The sequence below is a fragment of the Sinocyclocheilus anshuiensis genome, unplaced genomic scaffold (genome assembly GCF_001515605.1).
Source record: "Sinocyclocheilus anshuiensis isolate Anshui unplaced genomic scaffold, SAMN03320099.WGS_v1.1 scaffold1518, whole genome shotgun sequence".
Classification (NCBI taxonomy): domain Eukaryota; kingdom Metazoa; phylum Chordata; class Actinopteri; order Cypriniformes; family Cyprinidae; genus Sinocyclocheilus; species Sinocyclocheilus anshuiensis.
In genome coordinates this window covers 960,308-972,721 of record NW_015548194.1, presented here as the reverse complement: position 1 = coordinate 972,721, position 12,414 = coordinate 960,308, and the positions used below count along the sequence as shown (strand labels likewise).

The 12,414-nt window shown below is 37.7% G+C and overlaps 1 protein-coding gene across 1 annotated transcript in view; it reads left to right on the top strand.

Annotated features, from left to right (window-relative positions):
- ppil4 (peptidylprolyl isomerase (cyclophilin)-like 4) overlaps positions 1-9,826 on the top strand; it is an 11,457-nt gene extending 1,631 nt beyond the window's left edge. The window contains exons 6-13 of the mRNA XM_016439803.1: positions 1,769-1,865; positions 2,638-2,754; positions 3,040-3,164; positions 4,262-4,328; positions 6,805-6,916; positions 7,428-7,524; positions 7,937-8,051; positions 8,925-9,826. Coding sequence (XP_016295289.1) covers positions 1,769-1,865; positions 2,638-2,754; positions 3,040-3,164; positions 4,262-4,328; positions 6,805-6,916; positions 7,428-7,524; positions 7,937-8,051; positions 8,925-9,140 — 946 coding nt within the window. The 3' untranslated portion in view covers positions 9,141-9,826. The remainder of the gene's footprint in view (positions 1-1,768; positions 1,866-2,637; positions 2,755-3,039; positions 3,165-4,261; positions 4,329-6,804; positions 6,917-7,427; positions 7,525-7,936; positions 8,052-8,924) is intronic.
- The last annotated feature ends 2,588 nt before the right edge of the window (positions 9,827-12,414 follow it).

The following is a 12,414-nucleotide window of genomic DNA, read 5'->3' as shown; positions in this document are numbered from 1 at the left end:
GCAGGATTTTCTGTCGGCTGCATTTAAATCCGCGTCTGAAGTTTCCTGCTCTGTTCAGCGTGCAGTATCACGTGTCTAAACAAATAGCACGCGCTGTCAGTGATTTCATCCACTAGACGACGCTTCTCAGCTGCTCCAGCAAACTATCGGCATGGATTTTTGTCGATAACCGATAGTTCCAGCAATCAACTATTGGTGCCGATTAATCGGCAAAACCGATACATCGGTCGACCTCTAAACAGAACCACTAGTCAGCAAATTTGTCTCATAACCAAAACCTGTTAACAGCAAGTCTTGTCTGGCACCCAAAATATCCAAAACTGTATTAACAGTCTTCTATAAGCCAAGAAGTTGACTGAGCGACGCCAGTGAAGAGCAGAAGCAGGAGATGAAGTGATGATGATAAAAAAAAAGGCCCTGCACGATTAAACTAAATCTATTATGAATAAAGTGTAAAGTGTCGATTGCTGCATTCAATTTAGATTTGCTCATGTTGCATCCTATTTCTTTTTACACTTTCTTACAGCGTTGCGCATTATAACCAATCACACACGATTCCGTTGAGTTTGAGTGCAATACATGACACCCATATCTGGTACTTGCATAAAAAGACGGGTTTGTGATGTTTGTAGTTTATATATTACACGAATATTAGGCTACTTTTAGCCTTACCCTGGAGTTGGCTTACCCTCCGCCTATGGGAGCAGAGTTTGAGTAATCTTAGTTGCGTATGTTTCAATAATACTCAAGACTTCGTCTGACAAACACAAATCCAACAAGTAGTGTTATAGCAAACAACATCCCATAAACCTTGAATTTCCTTAAACATTCCCTCTTATCTCTTATTCATGAAGACAAACACACAGTCATACGACTAAACAACAATGTAAAAATAATATAAGAACAAAACAATAATATAAGAGTGATAAGATCTCTGATTTAAGCTGAAGTTGATGAAATAGTGTTTGAGTTAGTAAGTTCAAATTTGCGTCTGTGAATCGTTCAAGAGTCTATTTCAGTGGTGATTCAAAACGTTGATTCAGCAGTTGGTTTGTGTCATCACACATATGTTTTACTTTTAAACAGCAGTTAAGAGAGATGATGCGTTAATATTGGGGAAGGTACTTTATAAACACAGTGTTGCCATTTTCTCGGTTTTTGCACCAAAAAGCCACGGCAGAATTACCTGTTGCATGTCTTCAAACAACTCACAGTAGTGGCCTTCCAGAATGAATCTGTGTTTTAAAGGAGACATATTATGCCCCTTTTTACAATATGGCAGAAAAAGGCTTACCAAAACAAAGTTACTGGGTTAATCTTTTTCACTTTTCCTTGGTTGGTAGATGCACCGGGGTCCTGATTATAGCACTTAAAACCTGGAAAAGTCAGATTTTCATGATATGTCACCTTTAAACAAATCGCTTGAGTGAATGATTCAGTGACTCGCTAAGATTTGTCATCATCACCAACAAAAAATCCCTGCCCCTAATGCACAGACTGACTGGAGCACACAAACATAGACAACCGGAGTGATGCCAACAGTGAAAAGTCCTTATATCAGCTCTCAGTCAGCGAGCTGGAATATGGACAATATTTATATAAATAAAGCTCAATTATAAGAGTTTGTTTCACATGTTTTGGCCACTACATAATCCCCATAGTTTAGTTTGTCTCATAGTTTTGAGGTTTGGGTGGTTCACATTCATAGATCCGATTCATAAGGGCTATAGACCAAACATCAGTTTCTGTGCCTGTGCTGTGGTTGCAGGATTAACCACACAGTGATTCTGGATGACCCGTTTGATGATCCTGCGGGCCTCCCGATTCCAGACAGATCGCCTGAACCCACGAAGGAGCAGCTGGATGTGAGTCTTTATTCAGTGCATAACCCTATATTACATTACTGTGAGGCGGCAGATTTCTGCCAGCTTAGAGGTGATATTTGCAATAATTTCAATGATTAACATACAGGATTAACTATAAGTAAGCCATTTGTAGGTTGATTCGTTGGGCTGGGGATCGGCAATGATTTCCTGATTTAATAAAATTTTCATTCACAAGCTCTTCATTCGATTTGATTCAAGGTTGCATGATGGCTACAGTGCATGACATGCATTGTGATTGTAATATAGTCAAGGTTTACTTTATTGTCTTTCTTTTTTTATCCTAAATATTTCCTAAAAAACATTTCTAAATATTTTTGGTCATTATAGGTTACTTGTTGGTCTTCATTTATAAATAATAAATATGTGTTTAGTTTAGGTATGAGTGACCTTAAAAGCGGAGGGTCGTGTGTGCATACTATTTTATAAGTATTATTAAAAAGCATTACCAAGGTCATCAGTTTAGTGCCTAGGAAAATCCATAAATGTGTATAACGTTTAACATTAGGTTTATTAAACGTATCACGTTATGCATTCACTTCAGTGCCCTTTAAACATCGTAAAATCAGTGTAACACAGCCTTGAGTGGCTTAATGCTTTAAAAAAAATACTAATTGCATAATAAGTGTGTGAAGGGGGGTACTAGTTAATACATAAAAAAGCAGGTAATGTTAAGAAATTGTGGTTTTTGGTTTTTAAAAGTGCTCTGTTCTTCATTCTAATGTGAATAATCCATGCTTATGCGTTTTTTCAGAGTGGTCGGATTGGAGCAGATGAGGTGATAAACGATGAAGAGGGGAGAGACGCTGAGGAGCTGGATGAACAGATAAAGGACAAGGAAGCAAAGACAAAAGCCATTTTACTGGAGATGGTACATTTCATCACTTACACATTAACATATAACTTCAACTTTTATTTATTTATATAGCACATTTAAATGCAACTTTGTTGCCCAAAGTGCTTCACAAACATTAAGAATAAAAATCAAACACACACACATAACTTACACACAAATAAAACAGACAAGGTTTCCCATAATCAAAATTTCCCTACTTCAAAAGCCAGACTAAAAATCCTCTATAGAAGATATAAACATATAGACATCACTCACTGTGGACATCTCTTTCATGATGTGAACGTTTGTTTCTTGTTAAAGGTGGGCGATCTGCCAGATGCGGATATTAAACCTCCAGAGAACGTGCTGTTTGTGTGCAAGCTGAACCCAGTGACCACAGATGAAGATCTAGAGATCATCTTCTCACGTTTCGGAGCCATTAAATGGTGAGATAATAGAAAATGTCCCCGCTGTATTACTTCCAATGATAGTCTGACTCATAGTTGTGGTTAAACAGTGTGAGTAATGATTAGGGCTGTTCACTGAAAGATCACATGTTTGGACCTCTGCAAGGGTTGATCCAAGAACTCTCTTAAACACAGCATTTAACTGGGGACTTTGTTCTTTTCCTGTTTCACATATGCACAGTCTCTCATTAAATGTCACATTAATTTCTGTATATTATATACATGGTAGCACTTTAGTGTAGGGAGCAGTTCTCACTATTAACTAGTTGCTTCTTAGCCTGCATATTACTAGCATATTGGGTGTTTATTAGTACTTATAAGGGTGCCTTATTCTGCATGAGCATATTTTAGATCCCTTAATCCGACCGCATACCTAAACTTAACAACTACCTTGCTAACTATTAATAAGCAGCACATTAGGAGTTTATTGAGGCAAAATCATAGTTAATAGTTTAGTTAAGAGTGAGAATTGGACTCCAAACTAAAGCGTGACATTTTGTAAACATTTTTTTTTTCTGTCCTGTTCACAGACTTGAAGTGTATAAGCACAGTAAAAGTATTTTTTTGTGCACAGGTGTTATTCTGACTATGCCATATATTTATTTGTTTATTAATTTTATTATTAATTTCATCCTGCAACACATTCTACTGGTACAGTTTTAGCAGTAGGCTGTATGTATGGAAAGTCATAACTGTGTGGAATACTGTATCCCACGATGCAGTGTGCTCGTCATGACCTTCTATTTCAAATATTTCATTTGAACTGGAAATAATATCAACTTCTTGACTGCACAACAACATAACACTGCATAAAAAATGCTTTACTTCTGAGATAGGATGCAACCAGCTGAATTAAACATGCAGCGTAAAGAGGTTATGTGACAGTGAAGGCCACTAAAATACTGCTGTTTGAATATTGTTTCACATAGTTGTTTAATAGTAGGCACTAGGTAGAGTGTCATGTCTAGTGAGCAAGTGCTAGTATTAAGTTCTGACCATAGCTTGTGCCTTAATCTTACTGTGTGTGTGTGTGTATATACATGACTTTGATCTGACATGTTAATGTTCATTTGCAGTTGTGAGATCATCAGAGACTGGAAAACAGAAGAATCTTTGTGCTATGCTTTCATCGAGTTTGAAAAGGTTTGTAAAGTCTGTTCTGTGTATCTGCCATCTTTGGAAAAAAGTGCAAAGTTTCTGAGCAAGCTGTTAAAATCCAGCTGCCACGTTTTGAAAAGTAGACAAGAATGGTTACGCAGAAGTAGGGCTGTGCGATTTGGGGGAAAATATCAAATTGCGATTTTTTTTTGACAGATAGCGATTTGATTTGCGCACAATTCTTAGCTCACAGAAATTCTTATAGTTTCCATTAAACCATTACAAAATTCCTTTTCGTTTTGGGCATTATTCCAATAGGAATTACTGTTGTTCCATTGGTTACCATCTGCCAGATTACATCCCACCAATAGAATCCATCAAATAGACACCATTATAGTTTACATTAAAACCAATACAATTCAATACAATTATAACCCTGAAATCCATTACATTTGTTATTGTGTTTTGGGAGGGGTTCTATTGTTTTTTTTCTTCAGCAGGCAAGATTATAATGGTATAACTACTTATACAGAATTAACTTAATTACTGAATTTCACAGAAAATATTTGTTTATTTTTTATAAATAAAGAACTGTATTTCTTAATTCAGTTATTAAAGTATCACATTGATTTATTCATTTGAAGTATTTGGGATGTCAAGCCTCATCCATACTGCCAGATGCGCTCATGGAGACTTGCGGTGCGGAGCCGGGTGCGAGTATAAACCAGCATTACGAGGCAGGCTGCGTGAGTGCAGCAAGCATGAACGGCTCGTCCGTGATGCGGGTTTCGCGCCGCGTGGGGCAGAGAGGAGCGAGTATGAGAAGCATTCACAGACACAGGCTGTGTGTGCGCTCTTCTGATTTGGGAATAGCCAACACTAACTTATTTCAAATTAATCTGTTGGGGAGATAAAATGTGTAAGATAACGTTCACGTACTAACAAAAACATCTAAGAATGTATCTTTTATTCTCCAGTACTGAAAACAGAACCGATAAGGGAGCTTTTGATATGCGCTGTGACGCAGCTCTTGGAAATTAAATTTTTTGTTCGTTGTCTGTCATTTCTAAGCTTAAGTTGCATACGGTTTTCTTTAGTTTTAATTTGCCTAACTATCGATCTGACCCAGTAGACGCCATAATCCCACTCTGTCTCTCTCCCGTCCCGTGTTTTTCTTTTTTTAATGGTGGGTGTTTACGCAGTTGGCTAGAGCAGTGCTGATTGGGGAGAATGGAGGTGCGCTCACTCTTGCCCAGGGCAAGTAAGATTGCAACTCAAGGCTGGCAGTCATGCATATGCTCTGGAACAGAGTAATATCGCGTCCACATCACAGGCTTTGCGATTAGGAAATCGCAACGTCTCAAATCGCGATTTCGATTAATCGCACAGCCCTACGCAGAAGTTATACATCCAAATTCGCATGCACACATTTTTAATACTAAATGTAGATATTTCTAAGTTTTGTGCAGTTGTAGTCCATAGATAAATATCCTTGATAAATCCTGATGAAACCTAGGTATATTCAGAACTGCAAGTGTTAGTGATTGGTGTTAAGCAAGGCCTGTGTGTAATAATGCTGCATCAGCTCCACACATCCCTTCAAATGTTCATAACTTCTAGGTTAGAAATATTAGAAGTGTGAAACATCTAGTTCATCAAACATCTAGTAAAATTCAAGTCATGAAATCAGTTTTTTTTTTTTTTCTCGGTGCACTTATCTTAGTATGTGTTGTTTTTTTTCCATCAAGACGTAAGTCATAATGTAGCTATAAATAGTCATTTTCTATGCTGGATTTAGTCTTGATTTGAAGGCTCGGTTAAAAGGGGCGTGTCTGCAATGGAAACGCCCACTGCTATGATTGGCTAACATCTTTGCATATGAAATGAGCATTACATGGGGAGCTCTCTCAAAGTTTTACTGCGTTTTAACTATAACGGCTGCCAAGATTAACTAATGGTGAAAAGTGTTGATTACAGCATTATATTTAGAGCTACTCCTGTTGCATCAAAGGTTACACTGCTGCACTGTAGTCGAACACAGTCATGTCGACTGAGCACACAATGCAATGCCACAATTTTTTTCATCATAACTAACACAGTGAAAGCACAGTGTAAGTAAGAGGCTCGTTGAGCAGTGTAATCTGTGTCATCACAGCAGAAATCAAATCGCTGATATACTCGCGATGTTCCAGCAATTATAAAAAGAACAATCTTTGATCACTTTCTGTTTAAAAAAAAAATTGAGAATTGTCTGCATTTAATTGCGTCACTAATAAGCATATCAAGCTCAGGGGTGACCTTAATCACTAGTCTGAAAAATAAAACCAGATACGGTGATTAAGCCCCTGAATCAAAGTGGAGGAGCCTTGTATCACCCTGAAAAGGGTTTATTTTGCATTTAATGGCCTCCTTTTAAAATGAATTGAAAAGTAAGTGTCTTGGTGAGGTCCTTGCACGTTCAGGGCAAAAGCGTGGTCAGTCATTTTGAAATGATGAATGCATTTGTGTATTATTTGATAAGGTGGAGGATTGTGAGAAAGCGTACTTCAAAATGGACAATGTCCTGATAGATGACCGTCGCATTCATGTGGACTTCAGCCAGTCAGTGTCTAAGATCAAATGGAAAGGCAAAGGTGAGTCAGTGCCCGTTTATATAAAAGCATCACCTGTGAAGTAATGAAAATATAAGCAATTTCTGCTGAATTTTACTTTACCGCTCAGTCTTTCTTGTTTATCTACATGCTAAATGTTAATGATAGTGAATCAAAATGATATACAAAGCTTTTAATGCAACTAAATCTAATGTATAAAACGGAGAGTCCCGGTCCTTGATTCTGATTGGCTGAGCCGCGTTCGAAGCTGTTGTAAATGACTCTACAAACATACACCTTTGTTTAGTTCTGTGTGTTGCTCTGCAACCACTTTGTTGCAACCACAACTGTTTCTGAGGAACTACATTGTTTGGTGGAAGAATACCGTTTTTATTAATATTACACTTTATTTGCTCTGCTCGTACCTAACAACGCCCCTTAGCTGTTATAAATTCACTGTAAACCACGGCTTCTTGAGGCTTATTGCTTTAGTATACAGTAGTTAATATATTGGATAAAGAGTGGTTTTATTGTCAGTATGTCTCGTTTCTAGGTGGGAAGTACACCAAGGAAGATTTTAAGGCCTACGAGAAAGACCTGGACAACAAATCCAAACTGGCTTTGAAAGACAATGCCAAAACCAAGCAGGAGTATCCTTCTGATAATCTCTTTACATTTAAATCATACTTGGACAATCGTACTTCACTTTGTAGCATTAGCACTTTAGATTTTAAATGTAATTTAGTGAACTCTCCAAAAAGCATATGCGATACTTTGCAGAGATGGTTTGGCTTGAATCACAGGTTTAGTATTTAGTTGTTACCCATTATTGCGTTGTTTTAATTTTTGTCAAAAATTCAATATGCTGTGTACTGCATTTTGATTAAATGCATTGCAAATAGTTCTCCACTGGAATAACAACATGCTCTTGATGAATCATTTACAGTAAGACCAGAAACATGTGTTAGAAAAGCTAAGAGGATCCAGTTTGATTTGACGTCTGTGTCCTAAAGTGGTTATCAAAAAAAGCTCAAGTCAGTATTTCTTGACTGTCTCCTAAAGCTCCCGTTATGAGCTTCTCTTAGATGAAGATGAGGATGAGAGAAGGAAGGACGACAGAGAGAAAAGAGACCGGAAACGGCATTCAGACGAGAGGCCCAAGGACAAAAAGTCAAAGGTACAATGCTGTGGATTTGAATAGATGGCAGGTTTTGCTCCAGGAGCCAGATTTTACTTTTGGACATCAAATGATGTCCCTATGAGTCCCTGTGGCACAGCTGCCCACCAGAGAGTGAAAGGAAATGAATGGGATCTTATGGCATCCTCTAAGAGTGATTTGAGAACCAAAAAATGGACTTTTGTAAGTGTCTTACTGGACCATTTGGCTATACAGGAATATCAGGCTCAGGCTGATAAAACAGTCAGTACCTTTATCAGCCCAAGAGGCAGGAAAACAGCAGGAAGCAGGAGATAGTGATGGTAAACATGAGCTTATTGTTTATTGAATAATCTTTGTTGTGTCTTCCTCAATGATCAACCCAAAGCAATGGAAAATTACAGCTTCAGAACATCGTGCTGTGATGTTAAAAAAACCTCGAGATGGAGACATTCACTTATCTCCAGCTGACCTGTGAGGGCAACATAGCACACGACATTAGATGATTTAAATAATAATAAATAATTTATGCATTTAGCAGACGAAAGCGACTTACAGTGCATTCAGGCTATACATTTTTGACCAGTATGTGTGTTCCCTGGGAATCGAACCCACGAACTTTTGCGCTGTTAACGCAATGCTCTACCACTGAGCCACAGGAACACATGATATACAAAATCTTTCTATTTCAGAGAAATTGCTGTTCTTTGGAATGTTCTGTTTTTCAAAGAATACTGTAATACATGTATTTTTTTTTATGCTCATCATGTAGAAATTCTCTATATTTGTGAATCAGTTACTAAAAATCGGTCACGTTTTTCTGGGAGCAGTCTTCTCCGTATTCTCTTCCGTGTCTCATCATTTGTTTTCGTTTTTTTCCTCCTGCTTTTATAGGATCGTGATGAGAGTCGGAGAGAAAAGGATAAAGGCAGACAGCGTTCACGTTCAAGAGACCGAGAGAGACACAAGGAGCGCGAGAGGGGCTGGGACAAGGGAAGAGAGAAGGAGAAACAGAGAGACCGAGGCAGAGAGAGAGATGGCGAGCACAAACGCTACAGACGAGATCGCAGCCGCAGTCGCAGTCCTAAGAGATCGAAGTATTACAGCTGACCACCGTAACTGTTACTGTGTGTCAACAGAGCGGGTTTCCTAAGAACTTCCTGATTTCAGCTGTGAACGATGTTAAAAAACACCTTATGATTCATTTTTTACATGTAAAGTAAAATCTGTCCATTTGTTTGCAAATCTAGGCAATGTTTGTGAAGTTCTAAAAGGTTTGTGGAGTTGTTGATGCATATATATGGACTGCAGGTGAAGGTGGAGGAGGTGAAAATGGAATAAAACCAGTGACAGAGTTGTGCTCCGCTAAGACTGTCATGCAATTGAGTCGTTACAAGTGAACTCATTTCTTGTTGGTTAAGACGTTTCGACAGAAATATTTCAGCATTTATAACTGAACTTCAGTGGTGAGCTGTCTGGCACTGTACAAATCCTACTGTGGCGAAGGCTTAGCTCATGAATATTAATCTGGGTGAATTCATGCAAAGGGGGACACTTTTTATTAAATTTGTAATTAACCCAGATGTTCCTTTCCTTTTCTTTATTATGTCTGAGATTCAGCTGTAATATTTTCATTTGAATTCACAGCATTTTGATGAAAGTCAAATGTAAAAAGTGACTAACACATGCAACTAATAGGCTAAGAAAAAACGAAATAAGAGGAACATTTCAAATGTAATATTGTCAAACCTTATAAAGCTGTATTTCACTTCTCGCGTACTTTTTTAACTCCAGATTCAACTTCATGCATCGCCAACCTCTGCACTTCTGCTCTTTCCTTTCTTCCATATCTGACCTGAATTTCCGGTCTACACTCATGTTTTTTAAAGTGTTAATTATATAAGCCGATTATAGAATAATCAGTGAATGTCAGATTATTTAATGAATGCGAGTAGAATTAGTGACGGTTCAAGGTTGCACACTTTATCGAGCACATTCAGTGGGCCAGCAATATTCAACCACCTTGCAAGAAAAACTACAATCACCAGGGTCTTATTGCATCAGCCAAAACTACTTTATCATTTGAAGAAAGCGTGTCCCTTTAATTTAAGATCATTGTTATGCTCTGAAGGTGTAAACTCATTGAGCACAGCACAGTCAAGCTTAAATGGCCCACTTTTTGAAAAATTGATCAAAATGAAGTGAGTTTACAATTAAATTGAACCAATATCTGCCAGTGGGCTCAAAAAAAAATCGAACTTATTCAAAGGGAAAACATGTTTTCTTACCCCAATGACACATTTGTTCTTGTTTTAAACTCTATTTCGTCCGATTCAGAAAACAAGACTTCATATTTCCAGTTTGCATCTCAAGTAAATGTATCTTGATTTAAGGAGGTTTAGATATTGGTACTGAAAAAAAAAAAAGATCTATATATATATATGATTATTTTTTTGTATTATTTTTTGCAGTGTATGCATAATTTTATGTCCTGGTTTATCCCCTGGTTTCAAAGACAAGGCTTAAGCCTAGTCCTAGACTAAAATGTAAGTCTGAGCCGTTTCAACTGAAAGAAACTTGCACGGATTGCTCTTAAAATATATCAGTGCCCTTGTTTTGTCTCAAGATGCACACAAGCAATGCTTTTTTCTAAGTCATGTTTATAAAAATTACATAAATGTCCTAATTGAACTATGGCCTAATCCTGGCTTAGTCTAAGCGCTGCCTGTGAAACCAGGCCTAAGACTTTTTAAGGCCTTTATGAATTTAAGGAAGGGTGAATTACTACTTAAGACATTTTTAAGACCCACATTATGAAAGGTAAAATAAGGTAACTTGTGTAAATTGAAAGTCATAATTTATCATTAAATAAAAAAAAAAAAAATAGTTGCTAAAATGTTTTTAAACTTAAATGTACCATAAAATAAAACATTACATTTTCAATCTGAATCCACTTAACCCAGCCAAATATCATATTGGTATACAGCAGCGCATTCTAGGCAATGCACAAAAACTTAATAAAATAAAATCAGAAGTACTCAGCTGATGGTTATTAACTTTATTGAAAGCATCAAGCTCTTAGTACAGATATATTTAGCACATCTTGACCAACCAAGGAAATGGCAAGAGAACTGGAACAGCAAAGTTTCCCTTTCCTTCCCAACTTCCTGTGAAAGTCCCGCGACAGAATCCTTTCTATAGAGTTGTCTTACCAACCAACAACACAGGCTAGCAAGAACTAATAGAAAGAGGAAAACAGGTCCAAATCATCTGAAAAGGTCACTCCCCAGCTCAGAACAGGGTCAGAAAAATTTATATATATATATACTTGGTCCGCAACATCAATGTCTCCCCCCTCCACTCGTGTATAATGTATAAATCCCATATAAAGACCTGAAGAATGTTTGGAACTACCACCCCTTCACTGAAAAAGTACTAGGTGTGATATGCGATCATGTTCATGTTATTTCTCCCAGCAGTGGTCCACATCTGACACCTATAGTGTCTGTTAAATCAAACTGAATTGCTTTGGTTTTTTTGCATTTAAAGAGACATAACAGAAACATCATCCTCCTCACAACTTGGGATCTCCATCAGCAAGTCTGTTACATCGTACAATCAGAAATTAAACACGGTAATGTTACAAAGGGCTGAAGCGGAGACACGCTAGTCGCCTGCAAGAGCACATGTGAGAAAAACCTCTCAATGCACAAAGACGGCATGATCTGGAGAGGTGTACAAATCTACTGCAAAAAAACAAAACTGCACTTTTTGCAGGCGTGGGGTGTGGAATGATCCGGGTCAGCCCTGACATGCTCAGATCAGTGCGTGCCTATTGTGTGCTTACTCTAGAGAAAAAGACAGAACTCGTTTTGTTTAGAAAAAGAAGAATGCTTTGCTGTGCGATCGGCACACGAAAGCAAAGTGTCTGTCCAACTGTTTCAATTCAAAGCAGGCTCTGCGCTGGACAGCCCCAGGGTCCTTCACAATGACGGAAGGCAAACACCATTCCCTCTTTCTGTCACACACACGTGTAATGGCTTCTTCTACACTTGCTACATTATTCAGAAAAATCCATTCTTCTATATAACACATCGTCACCTTTCAACTAACTAATGTTTTTTTTGTTTTTGTTTTTTTAATACAGGCCATTTTATTTGAGGAAAGGAAGACAACAGTTGACTTTCACCATAATGGCTATATATTGCAGATTATATGTTGTTAACACACAAGGCAACAGTTAAGTAACTCATCTTTTGAAACGTTCACTTCTCTGGTACTTGTAAAGCAGATGAAGAACATCTCTTCAAACAGAATGGAAATATTAGCTACCTGATCGAAGTTCCACTTAATGCTAACCATCTAACGAGCGTATTACTCAAAC